Raw genomic sequence first — 16,320 nt, 5'->3', positions numbered from 1 at the left:
ACATTTCTCGATAACATGATTTCATTTTACTAAGATATATTACATTCCACTTTCTTTTTTTCTATTTTCTATTCTTTATAACGATCGATAGTCGACACCGTACAATCCTGAACTCGTCTCTTTTCCAACAACAATGGAAAAAATGTATCAAACAACTATTATACGATTTGTAATAATTTAAACCAGCGTTAGAATGTTTATTTTATTCCAAAGTAAAAATATATTATATTTTAGCGTAGGTTTTGCTTCGAACTAATTATTCTACATTTCTCTGTAATTACAACAACTTTTTCCTGCAATTGCGTCCGAGATATTTAGCATAATTGAGTCTCGATTCGTTTAATCAACGCGAAATAATCACAGCGATTGAAAAATACAAAACACCTTATTCTTTTTCTAACTACTATCTCGCTTTACGATCACGATATACAAACATTTTATGTTACATTTCCGAAATTACTATTTCAAGCACCGAAAGCTCAGAGACTTGAACGCTTGGCAAATCGTACGACCTCGTCGTACATCGATTCCACTAACTGTACACCATCGGTCTAGCGACTAATTGGGTCTACCTAATGCGAACACCATACGCTGAGTTTATTTACCAGGATCGTTATCAGAGTAAAGAAAGACAGCCTTTCGGACGCGAATGAACCTATCGATGGAACGATTTTCGATCTTTAGGAGATTCGTTCGCGGATAATTTCGAAGATCGCTTCGCGAGTCGTTAATAATACTCGTAAGTGATAAGAATAGCACAGACCGACGATCGTTTTGCTAACATTTCTGACCAAGAATAGACTCGCTTCTTGGGTAGCGTTATTTCTTCCGCGGTCATGCGTTTATGGCAGCAAGGGTACGCGTTTATAGCTTTACTTAATTCAACGAACCGCTACGGGGATGAGAAAAGAGAGCGAAAGTTTGCGTCGACGTTTCTCGAATAACAAGAAGCTGGATTACCTAAATGTCGCAGCAAGCAAATTATCGACAACTGCGTGACTGTGTATAAACGTTCGCTGAGATCGAAACACGATTATACGCCACGCTGACCGTATAAAGTCATCTAGCCGTATTAGAAAAAATTTGATTTCTTCTTTACAATACAGAATTCGAAGATATACAGGGTGGTGGTACAAACGGAAAGGGGGCGATTCTACGCGAAAAAAGAAGTCGAAAATACGGAATAAACATTTTTCGTTCGAGGCTTTGTTTTCGAGAAAATCGACTTTGAATTTTCGCTCGACACGCGTGCACTTTTTATCGCGTCTCGTTATAACGGATCTCACTGTAGATCGTTGTCCCGATGGAAAAATTTAAAAAAAAAAGATTAACAAAAAAATTTTTATTCTATATTTTCGACTTCTTTTTTCGCGTAGAATCACCAGCTACCAACCACCCTGTATTTCTTACGCTTCGAAACGCTACAAGCATAGAGCAACTTTCAAATTTTCATCTTAGATAATAATGAGGAACTCGTGAGTTGAATTAAATCGAACCTCTTTCGTTGTCTGTATCGGTGTATCCATTTATTTTTATAATACTACGTTAAAAGAAACGCATGAAACATTGATAATTCTAGCGTAAAAAATTGTCCTATATTTCGATGGTGTTATTCCATTTATCTTAGTCAAACTACGTTAAAAGATACGCTCAAAAAATATTCGATTTCAACGTAAAGAATCTTTTCTAGAATATAATAACGACCGATACTCTGATCTCTTGTCGATACGTTGACTGTCGTTTCTTACTCTATTCTCTTTATACACGATCAATCGTACATCAGATCAAATAGATAAAACCATCGATAAATATAGCGAATATACTTTTCTTTGGAAAAAAAACCACGACTTACCTTTGTTCGATTTGTCCTCGTGATCGTCGGGAACCGGCTCATCCAAGTCACTGTCGTCGAGATCGTCAATGACTTCGGTCAACCCGTAACAGGTCTCCGTGCAATGCTCGATGACAACCTCCTCTCCGACATCAATCGTCTCCTCCTCGACGATCATCTCTATGTCACTTCCGTCCTCGAAAAATCCACTTTCGTGCACCGGGTTCTTCATGACGTTCATCGATGAATCACAAGTTCCTGACATAACTTTTCACACTTTTTCGCACAACTTGGCACAATTTTACACTCGTACTGCACGCGCGGTCACTGCACGAAGCAAGAACCAGGAACGGGTCAGCAAAGAAGTCGTTGCATGATCCGCTTCGATGGATTTCTTCTTGTCCAGATTCTTCTTGCCACTGAATCGTAGATTCTCTTCGGCGTAATACTATGCGTCGCTGATCGAACGAAAGTTCGAATTCTTATTCTTCTTCTCTCCTCGAACGAACGTACAAACTCGAATGCCTTCTCCTTCTAAACGAACTTGCAAGCAAAGTTCCAACGATTCCTAGATGCGAGGAGAGACCGCTCGAACAACCTGCTCGGTCTGCTGTCTGTCGAAGACTGAATCATATGCGCCCCAAGAGGTTCAGTCGTTGCCTATGATTCTATTGTGAGTAGGTATACCTGCGAGGTAAATGAAGTACAGTTACAACTTTGTTTGCCTATTATCCTTTACCCGTGACAAATTGCTACCGCAGAATACCGAAGATGGATAGTTTAACGAGGGTTCAGGGTCCCAGGTATAGAAGCAAATTACTACATAGTTTCATCTTTGAGCAAGGTGACAATTAGAATTTTAAGATCGAAATCCTAGGATCGTCTGCGACGAAAAAGGATTTTGCACTAACGGCCCCTCATAAAGAAATAAAATAAAATAAAGGTCTTCAGGTAAGTAGGTAACTGTTTCCTTTTCTTACAAATTTTACTTGCAGCGACCTTTTCCTTTAATTTTTATTAAACAATTTCACCGAGGAGAAACGGTCAGAGTGCATTTTTATGAAAACAACGTTAGACGAAAAAGTATACGAGTTTGCAATAAAAAATTTTATTTGTAAAAAAATTTATATATATATATATATATATATATATACTATGCTACGTACGACGAATAATCTTTGTCGAAAGAATAGCTACTTTTCTTTTTATTTCCAAATATTTTTTCTCGTGGAAGAAGCTCTCGTAAGAATAATCGAATTCCAACGGAACAATCCATCTTCGGATCAATTCTATATATAACGCACGAGTGATGGTCGAGATAGACACGCGACTAGATTGCACCAGGTCGGCGAATAATGCGCTTTATCTAAGATAAAATTATTTTCAATGCGTCATACCGAGTGTCGCTACGATTTCGCGCTTATCGAATATACCGAAATTCGTGCTGAATAGCTTGCCGCAAAGGTCGAAGTGCGAGGCACGATATGATATATCGTTGATCAATCGCGAAAACGACGCGTAACTGGAAAAAATAAAAATGTACTTCCTTAACGCGCTAAGCTAAATCCTGTCAAAATTATCGCTAATTCTATTCTAATTATCCACGAACGAGAAGACGAGTCTATCTATAAAAAAAAACAAGCATTATCTCAAATATATCAAACTATAATTTCTTCGTATTTTCATACGTATGCTAAATTATCATTCGTTGGATTTTTAATTATTGGATAAATTTTTATTTTTACATTTAATATCCTCTCCCTTTTCGATGCTAATAATATACATATCTAATTTTCCCTCGTATCGATTTCTATATAGCAGTACACTCAATTTTTCTTCACTATTTAATACTAACAACTAGCCAGATATCACAACGTATACTTTATTTCGAATATTTCATACACTTTAGCGGTATTTAAATTTCTCCGAGATACTCGCTAATAATTAGATATTTATACAGTTACGAAAACCGTCAATATGCAAAAATGCGAAAAGATGGAAAAATATGTAAAACATCGGAAACAAAGTACATATCGCTATCCCCTTTTATTCGAGTTCCAATTTCTTTATCTCTATCTCTAAGAAAAAGAATTTGCACGAATATTCACAGCTTACTAATAACGCGTTCCCGTTTACCTAAACGATTCTCATTTTAATCGTACTTCTATGATTGACGCAACATTGCCCAAAAATCGAACGTTTCGTACGTTTGGAGAAGAAAGTTTCCCTTTGCTCGACATCGAAACTCGTATCAACCTATCGTGTTTTTCACGTGTCGTCCGTTCAACGTAAGGTAAGAATTGATCGATAGCGTTTTCTCGGAGATCCTTCGGTATCAGCCAGAAACGACCGGATACCCCGGTGAGAAATCGAACGCTCGACATCCGGATGCACGGATGTAATATGGTCATCGTTATCGTAATCGTACGTTTAATCGATGAGACACGACCGATCGATCGACGCGTCCCGTGTTACGAATCGAAAGTTCGAAAGCGAGATTGACATTGAAAGGAAGGTTTAAGATCGCAAGAGAGAAAAACGGTTTGTTATACAAGAAAGAATAGTAAGATGGCTTGATCAATGACTAGTAGATTTTCTTCGAAGTGAAATTGTAGCAAAATGTTGAAAGCAAGCGTAAGAGAAAGTAATCTTGAAATACTAATTTAACCGTGGAAGATAGTTTGGTAGCATAAAATTCATTTATACTTTAACATTCGTTAGAACGGCAAATTGCAGAACGGTGATTAAAATACGTAGATATTTACAATCTGTACGACGTACAAGAACTGAAAGTTTGAAAGCGAAATAAAAATCAAGTCTAAGGAGAACACGTGTTAAGAAATACTTAATTATCGAGAAACAGTAATTCTTGTTCGTCAAAGTGCCCAGTTATAGAATTGTTTAACGCAGGCTTAAATTATCTTAATTCCTAATTTACGATAAGAAAACTACCTGAGTGTACAGATTTAAATATTTTCAAAGCTTAATATACCAAGGGTCGACCGGATAACCAAAAGTATAGTATAATAAAGCTAGAGGCTGCACAATAAAAGTCCCACATATTGCCGTGTAAGGAAAGACATGTACATGTAAAGCGCTTTTAACTAAAATCTGTCATGGCTTATTCTCGGCAGTATTTTCGGTAATACTTTCTATAAACCCAGCACCAACGTTGTACCTTTCCCTTGCTTAGCAAAGTAATAAAGAAATAAATAAAAGAAACTACCCCCAAGGCAATAAACGCGTCAATACAAATCTGGGTAATTCCGTTCCTAGCCATTGTACCGAGTATCCGATTTGAACTACCTGAGACAATACCAAACGTACGAAGAAACAGTTATTTAGCTGAATAGAAGGAACACGAATGCTACGATGAAGAACGTATTCGCAACATATATCTACTCGCGCATTTTTCAAATATTTATCGTATCGACGATAACACTGACGATATTTGATGCTATAATATTAAAAGAAAAATACGTAGAACGAAATATCGAAAAATATAGAATTGTTGCCATGAAAACTTTTAACACGCAAATAAAACTACTGCTAACGATAAAATAAGAAATTCACGTCTGACGTGATCCTATCGATATTATAAAGTAAATATCTAGAATTATTGCTATGGAATCTCCTTAATATACAGGGTGGTTAATATAGAATAAAAATTAAAAAAAATTTTTTTTTTAATTTTTCCATCGAGACAACGATCTATAGTGAGATCCGTTATAACGAGACGTGATACAATGCACGCGTACCGAGCGAAAATTCAAAGTCGATTTTCTCGAAAACAAAGCCTCGAACGAAAAATTTTTATTCCGTATTTTCGACTTCTTTTCTCGCGTAGAATCACCCCCTTTCCGCTTGTACCACCAGCTACCAACCACCCTGTAGAACTACCGATATTAACAAATAACATTTTAACTTTTTATTCCAATGATTGATGCTAATGGTCATTAGTGCTATCACAGTATGTAAGATTTCTGCAGTTTCCTGCGATATGAAAACTCTAGTGTTCATCTATCAAAAGCCGGATTTAACGAGACAAGCAGAATGACAGACTCTACTTCGAAACATCGTTCACATTTCCTGATAATGATTCCGCGTAATTTACTTAAATTACCGTTTTATTAACAGCTATTACATTGCTACAATTAAAATGAAATTTCTCGCTGGATACATTGCTTAACCGTGTAAAATCACGATTCAATCTACCATCGAGAACCTAATAACACTGTCTGTTAATCATAATTTCGTTCGTAGCTGTTTCATTGTCTTATTAAACCGTATTTCATACGTGTAGTGAACTACTTATTACACTAATGGATTCAAGAAAGTTTAGTACGATATAAGAGTTGGAATTAAATTTTTCCAATCACTAATTGTGAAAACTCTAATTTCACTACTATTCAGTTTCTTCTTGTAAAAATGTTCAAGTTGCGAGCATTCTATTTCATCGTATACCGTATCTCTCAATATCGTTATTGCATTAACAAAATTTTATAGAACGAAATATATGTCGGAGATGAAAAGACAGCGGGATTCCCCGTCCGTAATGTTGGGAAAACCCCCAACACACTAGTCCAGACTTTTACTATAGCCGCCCTTAAGCAATAGAAATAAGAAATAGTCTTAATGTTCCAATCTGACTTTACGACGATGGGTTTGGGCTCGAAGTGACATAGCGGGTCACTAGACGTAGCCACGGTCACGCGAGGGGCATGTACCTGACAGAGGTATGAAATGATTATATGGCTCTCCTTAAAAGCAAAGATTAACCCGAGAAGCGGAAACAGGAGTATATAAGCCTCTTTTGGATTAAGAGAGTTAGAGTGTTAGAGTCGTTGGACAAATTGTCGATTGAGCTATCCGAATCGAGTAGTACGTTGATACTTGTCTTCCCGCGGATCGTGGATTCGTTATCGAACCTGAATTCGTTGTCACCATCATCTCGACCATCCTATTGCCATTACTCATAGCCTCTTGTAGCGTCCACATTCGTACTGATAAATATTGACTACATTCGCGACGGTAAAGTAAATAAAGGTATTTGCATCGCACGTGTATATCTCTAGATTTCTCATAAATTAATAAAAATTCACAATCGAATCGTCGATGTTACGTATTCTACGATTTTTAATGATACTTTTCGAGATAGCGTAATAAAAGCTCAGGGTTGTAACATCGATTCTCAAACGTGAAACTATCATAAAATAATGACTAGAAAGAAATGTCGTATCTCACTTATCATCGACGCCGGTTACATCACACCGCATATTCCTCGAAATTCACGTGTCACCCTATCTTTTGCTCTACCTTGACACGCCAGTTAAACGTGATTTAATCTTTCCGAGTTTTCTCTCTCGAATGAAATTTCTTAAATAGAAATTATTATCCAGGTAATAACAATCGTTTATCTCAAACATTTTGAGGCAAAGTTTCAGTAAATTTAAAGTATATACTGTTTATTAAAAACAAGGCTTGCTACGCGTGATATCATACTCTGTGCAACAGGCTCGAATCGCAAAAAATAAGTAAACATACCTGGGCAAAACGGCTAGGGAAGACAAAGTCCATTCCCAATGCTAAGATATTGCAAAACAGGTATTAGGTTTATCAGGTCAGATTGACACGTTCACGCCGGCGCGTACCACCGGTGACTCACGCTTCGACGTCCCATCAGACGGCGCGTACCACCAAAAACGTAACGTTCGTTTGGTAACTAGGAAAAACTGCCAAAACAGTTGAAAATTTAAGTAATGGAAATTTAACGTATATTAATTAAAAACAAAAAAGTAGGATTTATCTTGTTTCATCTCGATGTTATAAACATAACTTAGAAAACAAAAATTCGATAACAAAAGCATACAAATTCGATATTATAAAGTTATTATAAACATGAATACGAGCGTGGCCCCTGCGGCGAGAAACACACATGGCAACGCCGGCGTGAACGTGTTAAATATTTTCTACATAATGATAGAAAGCCATCCGTGAGCATCGTAATTCACTACTAACTAATAGCTGAAGTTACACGTGGCCAATTGTGTTTACATCTACTGACGCGACTGGGCAAAGCATTTTTGTGCGGGGGGGGCTGTGAATCTGTATGTGTGCGTGTATATATATATATATATATAGGTTATGCCATACAATTTTATATAATCATCTAATAAAAAAATTGACGCAATAAAGATATCATTGATCAAATGGTGGTCTCCTACTAAACATCAAATAAATACGCTCGAACAAACAGAATTGCCAAGAAAACATTAACGAAAGATATAAAAAAGTTACGTTCACATGCAGTAATTCGGCAATATTTATTTACGAAACACCTACACTTCCAACGAAAAATTTTTACGAACACGTTACTTTATGCGAAACTTTCTTTTACCCAGATTTATATTTACAATAAATGCCTTGTTACGTCTATACAGGGTGGTTGGTAACTGGTGGTACAAGAGGAAAGGGGGTGATTCTACGCGAAAAAAGAAGTCGAAAATACGGAATAAAAATTTTTCGTTCGAGGCTTTGTTTTCGAGAAAATCGACTTTGAATTTTCGCTCGGCACGCGTCCACTTTTTATCGCGTCTCGTTATAACGGATCTCACTGTAGATCGTTGTCCCGATGGAAAAATTAAAAAAAAAAAATTAACAAAAAAATTTTTATTCTATATTTCCGACTTCTTTTTTCGCGTAGAATCACCCCCTTTCCGCTTGTACCACCAGCTACCAACCACCCTGTATAAATTCTCAGATTCCTTGGAAATCTTACCGATAGAACGGCGGCAAGTAATCGCGTCTCGTTACCAACGCTAATGAAACTTCAAGATATTTCGTATAACTTACATAACTGTACTCGTAAAGCATTTCTAGAAATGTTCAAATACATACGCGAACCGTTTGTACATAGCGATATTTCTTAGCAAACGTTGAAAACTACTGGTCAGAGCGAGCGTCAAAAACAAGCTTCCTATCGGTGATCATTATGAAGTACTATACACAGCGTGCGCTAATTACACGCAAAGTTTAAACCTAACCCGAACCAGTGACCCCGATACACGTATCACGTGTTCCCTGTTCGAACCAGACACCCTGTAACAACGTATTAATATAACTGCCATTGCTCGATTGAACAGTGTATCACGCGAGTATTGGGTTAACCGTAACCGTATTATTCGCGTAGTCGGATACCACGGCCAAACAATCGGTAACTAACCTGCTTACGCGCTCGGATGTACCGTCGTATCCGCTGAAAACCGGTGTACGTCGACTCAATTTTCGCCACTCGGTACAACTTCTTCTCTTCTTTCATTTTTTTTTTTCTCTTCCTACCGTCATCGTCATCGCCATAACCTCCCCTCGCTCTCCCGATGACGCAACACGATTCGCCAATGAGCAAAGGGAGGGGGCAAGGCATGTCAAATCCGACCGAAAGTAGCGTTTCTTCGCAACGAGGCGCGAAAATCGTATACTAAAGTAATTTCGCCACGTGGCTACGAATCGAGATATTATCGAAGTAGTTATCGAGAGAAACGCGATGTTGTATTGAAATTTGTTCATTAACGGATAAAGACATACACTGGTAGCGAAAAGTAATTATGATTCTAAAAAAATTCAGATTTAATAACAATTTTGATTCTTTAAGGAGATCGGATAATATCTCAGGAAAATTCATTGTAACGGTGAACGAATTGAAAAACAACGATACGAACGAGTCTGAGAACAAAAGGATCGTTACCACGTGCTATAATGAAACTTTCTCTTTGTATTTCTGAGCGTTAATACTATATTTTATAACACCTTGGAGGTCCATTTAGAAATCCTAACCTTATTTAAGCATACTTGGTTTGTAGCAGTATTTTAATATAAATGCCGACGTAAATTACGATGAAAATACTATCTTGATGCGAAATAAACAAACGAGTATAGTATCGATATCTTAAAGAGTCAAAGAGATATTCGGGGTTTCCTAGAAATATATCTTGCTCGATAATCGACCAATGGTCTCGTCCAATAGCCAGTTGTCGACTTCTGAACAGCCACTAAACATGAGTGATATACGGATACTTAAACATTTGTTTATTTTAAATAGATACGTAGCACGAAAGGTTTACCGCAAGAAATCAGTTCTAAGAATTTGTGAAGATAGCGATGGACAGTCGATAGATTCGGTGCTATATCAATTTTCTAAGTTGTCATCTAAACGTGACATAAATAAACTATGTTTCGTAATAGTTACAAAAGTTATTATCATAAAGAAAAGGGCCCGTTATATAAAATATCGCAATATAAATCTCAAGTTACGAATTATTAACAGCAGTAACGAATTTGATGATAAAAAATACAAATCTTTTCCAAATAAACTTTGCATACTATAAATTATTCGATTATTCTATTCGATGAAAAATGACAACATCTTATAGAGGGAAAGTTCATAGTCTGCAACCTGCAATTTGTCCACTTACTAATACTATTAAGTGGATCCAGGAAATATTTCGCGATACTGTTTCTTTTTATAGACGAAATATCAAATGGCTTGAACGAAAGTTCCAGCGTGGGCCACATAACCCACGCAGCATATTCGTGACGTTTATCAAATAATCTGTATTCCATGATATTACAAAATCGATTACAAAATCGAAAAGATTATCATTTTAAAGAAAATGCCCTAACGTATAAAATATAGCAATACACCACGATTAATAATACTGACAGACGATACGAGGAAGTATTTTGCGATTCGGTATTCGCATTATATTCACGCGTTATATAGTATACAAAGTATTACGATATAAATAATAATTAACACTCCGATTGACGTTATGATCAAGTACCTCACGGGTCACCAACGATCCATGCAATACATTATACGAAATATTTTGATACGGGTCATCGGTGAACCATAGGTTACAACGTGAAGCGAAGCAAGATAAAAAAAAAATTCCGGCCAGTTAACGCGGTTAACTACCGTGTATTCGAAAAAGTTCCGACCGACCATGGCGCAATCCCTTTCTCTAGTTATGCAGTCGTGTTCCAATTCCTAAGAGTCGAGTCAGGCAAAAGTGTCAGGCCGAACGAAACGGATCGGCCGTCGTTATCCTACTGACACACTTTAAGTCGCGTACCTTGTACGGAGAGCAGGCCTCGGCCTTGGCCACCTTCGCGAATATCTGCGCGATCTGCTCGAACGTAACGTTGACTCGGGAAGAGACACCGTGTGGAAAAGTGGATAAATTGATTAGCCGTGACCACTGCTGCCACGTGTTCCGCTGCTCCAATGTTTTCGATAGACACACTACACACACTCACACACCGTGACACTCGCGAGCCTCGCCCGTGTATACAGGGCACACGGGGCTTCGCGTTGGTATTTATTTTTAAATATTTACTGCGCTTCCAAGGCACGTCACAGTGTTCCCCTTCATCGATACATGGAAGTTTCCACTAGGTGCAGTACCCGGGTACCTAGCACCACAAGAGCATATGGTTTCACGAGGCGACTGCTGCCTGTCTGGCCAATGTATCGTACGACGTAAAAAGGAACGTTGTACTTGGCGCAGCGTGTCTTTTCGCGTGTCACGTTCGATACGCGGCCCCGCAATCATGTAACACGCAGACCTCTTGACGTTTTACACCACGCAGTCGATCGCGCGAACCAACAACTGATAGTGTAACTACTATACAGCGTAGAGGTCGTAAGCGTGTAATACGAATATGATTTTGCTTTTCAAAAAGCTTCCAGTCGATATATCTCGTTTCACTTTCACTTCACCGATATGTTACAAGTACGATGGAAAAACGATATTTGACGTACACGAGGTTACGTAGACTACGTACACGTAGATACGACGGATCGTAATCCGCGGTAAACAAAACACCATACGCACCGGCTCAAGTCCGAAAGCCGACTGGCGGGCCTCCCACTACGAGACCCGCGAGTCACCCTTCACCGGCGACTAACAGCTGATTTGGAAAACACCGAGATCCGCCCAGTAACGGATCAACCGAACCCGGTTCCTTGCACAGTTGCGTAATACCAGTTAATCTTATTTCTCCATTTCAACGAAATCGAATTATCCGATTCGTCTCGTACGCAGAGAAATAATGAAAAATAAACTAGAGATTCAGATTTTTAACCCTTGCACATATGCCACGTAAATTGAAGTCACTCGTATGGATAACGTGAGAATATGTTCTTGTTTTCAGAGCATAGAAAACAAGAGATTACATTTAAGTGAATTTTAATTCAACAAATACTTATTTTATACGAATGCTAGAAAAAAAGAAGGGTTAAATATTCTATTTTGTTATAAAATTTCTTGGAAAAGTAAGGTTAGAGAAGGAGGATCGCCTATTGACTTTATTACCAGTTTCTCTTAGTAATTTATTGCTCAAATTGTCGACAGGCTGTTTATTGCAATAATATTTTTATCGATCAACGTTCCATTTGCGTCGCGATCGTACCAGAATTTTACATGTGAAAATGCGACTTGGTCGAAATTTCGCGTATCGAGGAGAAAATTATACGCCATGAATCGTAAATATCGTATCCCCACCACGACGCGTCTATCCCTGCCACGCGGTTGTTTAAGCGGCTAGATAATGTTGGTTTTCGTATAACCAAGATAAGGAAGGAGCATGGTTGAGGAATATACTAAAAAGAGTTGGAAACATCATGGTAGAGGCATGCGCCTTCAAGGAACACGACATTTATGATTCATGATATGTATATACTATATTATATCGTTAGGAAACATACCGCTCAAGTCCAACTGTGTAATATTTATGATTATATTAATAAACAGATAAACGTATAGCTCGTAATATGTAAGAATATAATTGACACAAATTGCCGTGCAGTTTAAATGCCCGACCTGCATCCAAAGATAAATATCGATCGTCGATAAACAAAACGTCTATCCGATCGATAAAATTATGTTGTGTATACATCTATTGAAATCTAGACACAAGCATAACTTCCTTTTATGTATTAACTTATTATTAAATACATCCGTATGACTGGTACTTTTATATTGTTACTTTATTACGAAAAGCGGATAAAACTAAATGAAACTTAATTAAATATATTTTGTATGGATAACTTAATTAACAAATTCTCGTAAAGTAGATAAGATTTTAGTTTTTGATTAAAATTGCTCTTACGAAATATCTTTTATTGTATTGAGCGTGTAGATACGATGACCTTGAACTACTGTGAATATGACTATGATGCAACATCATTGCGTGGTGTTTTCTTCAAATTTACTTTGCATGAATTATTTGGCTATGTAATTTCTTCCTGGCTTCGTTTAAATCTGTCTAATTCTCTTGGAAAAAATCGTATTAAAAGATTAAGATATTATTTCGTAACGACGTAGAAATGTTTCACTAATTTGTGTAAATTTATATGTATATTCTTTCATGAAAAATTTAAAAGAAAAAAAATAAAATATAAAGAATCATACCTGTTTCTTAATCATTTTCAAAAAATTTCGTTTGAAAAGTTCAGAATAGGTAATGTGCTTATTTTATATAAAAAATGGTCAAAAAGTACTTTTTGTTTAGGAGTTACTGTTAATCGATACAAATAGAAAGCAACCTACAACTAATACGGATCGTCCAATTTAATTAGTTATATAATAAAGTGTAATATGCATTGCAGAAAACTAATTAAGAAAGGTCAACAGGTTTATTTTAAAATCTACCATATATGTCAACAAAGGCCGATAAACATTTCACTACCATGACCACATTGTTCTGTTTCATCAACCAACAAAGAACATCCAATATTGCTCGCTTAAAAGGCTACCACCTTCTGGCTGGCAAGCCACTAAATTTAGAAGTTCACATATGTATATGTGTCATTTCTGTTCTTTGGGAATCTTGCATCCAAATGCTTCCTTTATTCTCAGAAAGAAGAGAGAATGATAGCCAGTGTGTTAATATCACAAATTTCAGGACCAATGTAGTATTCTTAGAACCTTCGAATAATATTAAGCCTATATGCTACGGTTTACACATTATTTAAAGAAAAAAAAAAAATGAGACGGGAAAGGCAAGCTACATGTATAATGGCAACTTTAAACTAACCATAAAACACTTTAGATCAAATTATCTAATGTTACTTTGTTTTGTAGAAAGAAATTATAGTACATCTGAATGCATACTTTGATCTTTTTGTAATTAACTTTATATCTCTCATATTCTTCAAATCAGACAATCTTTTTGTATCGAACAACATACTGTTATACGACAAGTAGTTTTAAACTTCACACTTTTGATTATAAATTCAATTCTGTACACTGACTAACTGAGGCTTAATACAGACAAAAGAAATCCCTCGTATCATAATTTTCAAAGAAAATTCAAATCTGTCATATATATGCATTTTTTTACCTTCTTGTTATTAACTTTATCAGTCTCAATACACAGGAACCAAATATTAAATAATTAATATTTATGAGAGATCAACAAACACTTCATATTTTGTAAATAAGAAAATATACTTTGTATCGAACAATAAACTGTTCTGTACTGTGTGTACATGACAAGTAACTTCAAACCTGATACTTTCAACTACTAATTTCATTCAATATTTTCTACAGATTATCTAACTGACATTTAAAACAGATAAAAATTTCGAATAAACCACTTTTTAAACTACCATACAATCCCCAAAAATATGAAAGACTATCATTCCTATGGTAGTAAAAAGCACAACGTTTCTTTAAATATATTTACGTCAAGTGACATCAGAGGAAGTTAGTCGACACAGGCGAGTACGTCGTAAGAACGTTATCAACAATTAGTAATCAATTGCACGTTATCAAAACTGAAAGATAGGTGAGATTATGATTATACGGCACCGTGTTGAGACATAAGAAAAAATAAAAATGTTACGTACCAAATGTCAAGACGTGGGTGACCGTGTGCTCTGTGCTGGTATTCTCAAGAATTTCCGAGGGTGGGGGTGGCGGTGGCGGCTGCATGGCGTTCTCCATGTCCCTGTTGCTCGATAAAATTTCGATGTCACTCACGATACAACTCTCGATCTTCTTTAGCGAGAACACATTTCGCGAAACGATACGGGTCGATGATCTTCTGGTTCGTCGCAAAAACGTACGTGGTCTATATCTACGCGTGACACAAGATCTTTCTCTCTTTCTCTAATGTACTTACGACCGTCAAGATGGAATCGTTTTTCTGTATTGCGTTACAATACCGATCGTCTTGATTGTCACGAAGAATAAATGAATCGGTCCGAGAAATGACGCATTGACACCGTGTTTTTACATGATTGCCACAACTTTCTCGCGTCCGTGTTGACGGACAACGAAGACACGCACGTTTCAATATACTGCGCATCCACAACGCGCAATGTACAACACTGAACTGGTTTCGGTTGGTGCGTCAGTACTGTCGACAGATTACCGACCGTGTGCGATATTAAATGCAAACCACGAGAGAATAGAAAAATATGATAAGTTCATTATTGATTTTTTAACTTTTGTGTTGCTTGATAGTTGAAAAGAAATACTAGGGTAAACTATGTTTTGAAGGATTTAAAATTTCTTATCTCATTTTTTATCTCATGATAGTAAGCAATAGAATACAAAATACACAATTGTTAAGTTTAGAGGATCATATGAAGTGTTTTTTTAATAGGTTTCACATTTCATTTGCAGAGTATCACTTTTTGTAGTCATATGAAAGTACTTGCATACTATTAATCATACGAAATTTAATATCCATAGGCCTGATTAATTAATACGTAAATGTTACAATAATAAATAAATGCTGTGCAAATACTTTTTGTAACCATTGTAATTGAGAAAGGGAATAACCTGATATGTAAATTCAAAGATACAAGTCTTTTGAAAATAAGTAATAAATCCACGATGTTTTGTAGGAAACGAATAATACTAGTTTGATTTTTATGTTAGTTTAACTTAATTAGTATTAAACTGGGTAACTAATGTTATCAACATTTTTTTAATGTTCAAGAGGATGAGAAAAACATATTTAATTCTAAATTAAACGGGAAGACAATTCTGATGGGGGATTGATCAACAATACATTGAATTTTAAAATTGCTTCTCTGTAGAAAACAAGCAGTGTAACTTATGTTTCTGTGATTATCAAATGATCTTATCGATTCCAGCGGAGAAGGCATCCCGATCAATTTTCATTAATAAACCGTTTTGTTTTTATCCTTCTCTAGCAATGATAGGGACATTTTTGCACCGAATTACATATGAATGTAATAAAGGAATGCATTTCTTAAGTTCTCATGCAGGATACTCTAATGTTTCGAACAGGAATAATATGTTAATAATAATAAGACGCAATTTTGTAAGATTCATTAACATTAGAACTACATACATAAAATGGTAGAAGATTGATTACAATTTTAAAAAGATGCGTTTTTTTAAATATTGATATTTTTATTGAAAAAAATATGATTACATATATTTATTTATTTT

General features: G+C 36.3%; 1 protein-coding gene across 3 annotated transcripts in view; it reads right to left on the bottom strand.

Moving 5' to 3' along the window:
• Nucleotides 1–15,232, bottom strand: part of LOC117234963 (ribosomal protein S6 kinase alpha-5-like) — a 56,125-nt gene extending 40,893 nt beyond the window's left edge. The window contains exons 1-2 of one of the 3 annotated variants that reach the window (XM_033496555.1): nt 14,742–15,232; nt 1,853–2,518 (exon numbers count right to left, since the gene is read on the bottom strand). In XM_033496555.1, the coding sequence (XP_033352446.1) occupies nt 1,853–2,096 (244 nt within the window). In that variant the 5' untranslated portion in view covers nt 2,097–2,518; nt 14,742–15,232. Of the gene's footprint in view, nt 1–1,852; nt 2,519–10,962; nt 13,246–14,741 lie in introns of those variants that run through there. The other 2 variants (XM_033496554.1, XM_033496556.1) reach the window with 2 other exon arrangements.
• Nucleotides 15,233–16,320: the final 1,088 nt, after the last annotated feature.

The sequence above is a fragment of the Bombus vosnesenskii genome, unplaced genomic scaffold, assembly GCF_011952255.1.
Source record: "Bombus vosnesenskii isolate JDL3184/JDL3185 unplaced genomic scaffold, Bvos_JDL3184-5_v1.1 scf7180000013311, whole genome shotgun sequence".
In the NCBI taxonomy this organism is placed as follows: Eukaryota; Metazoa; Arthropoda; class Insecta; order Hymenoptera; family Apidae; genus Bombus; species Bombus vosnesenskii.
Note: the sequence above shows the minus strand (reverse complement) of the source record. Positions and strands in the feature narration are given on the sequence as shown.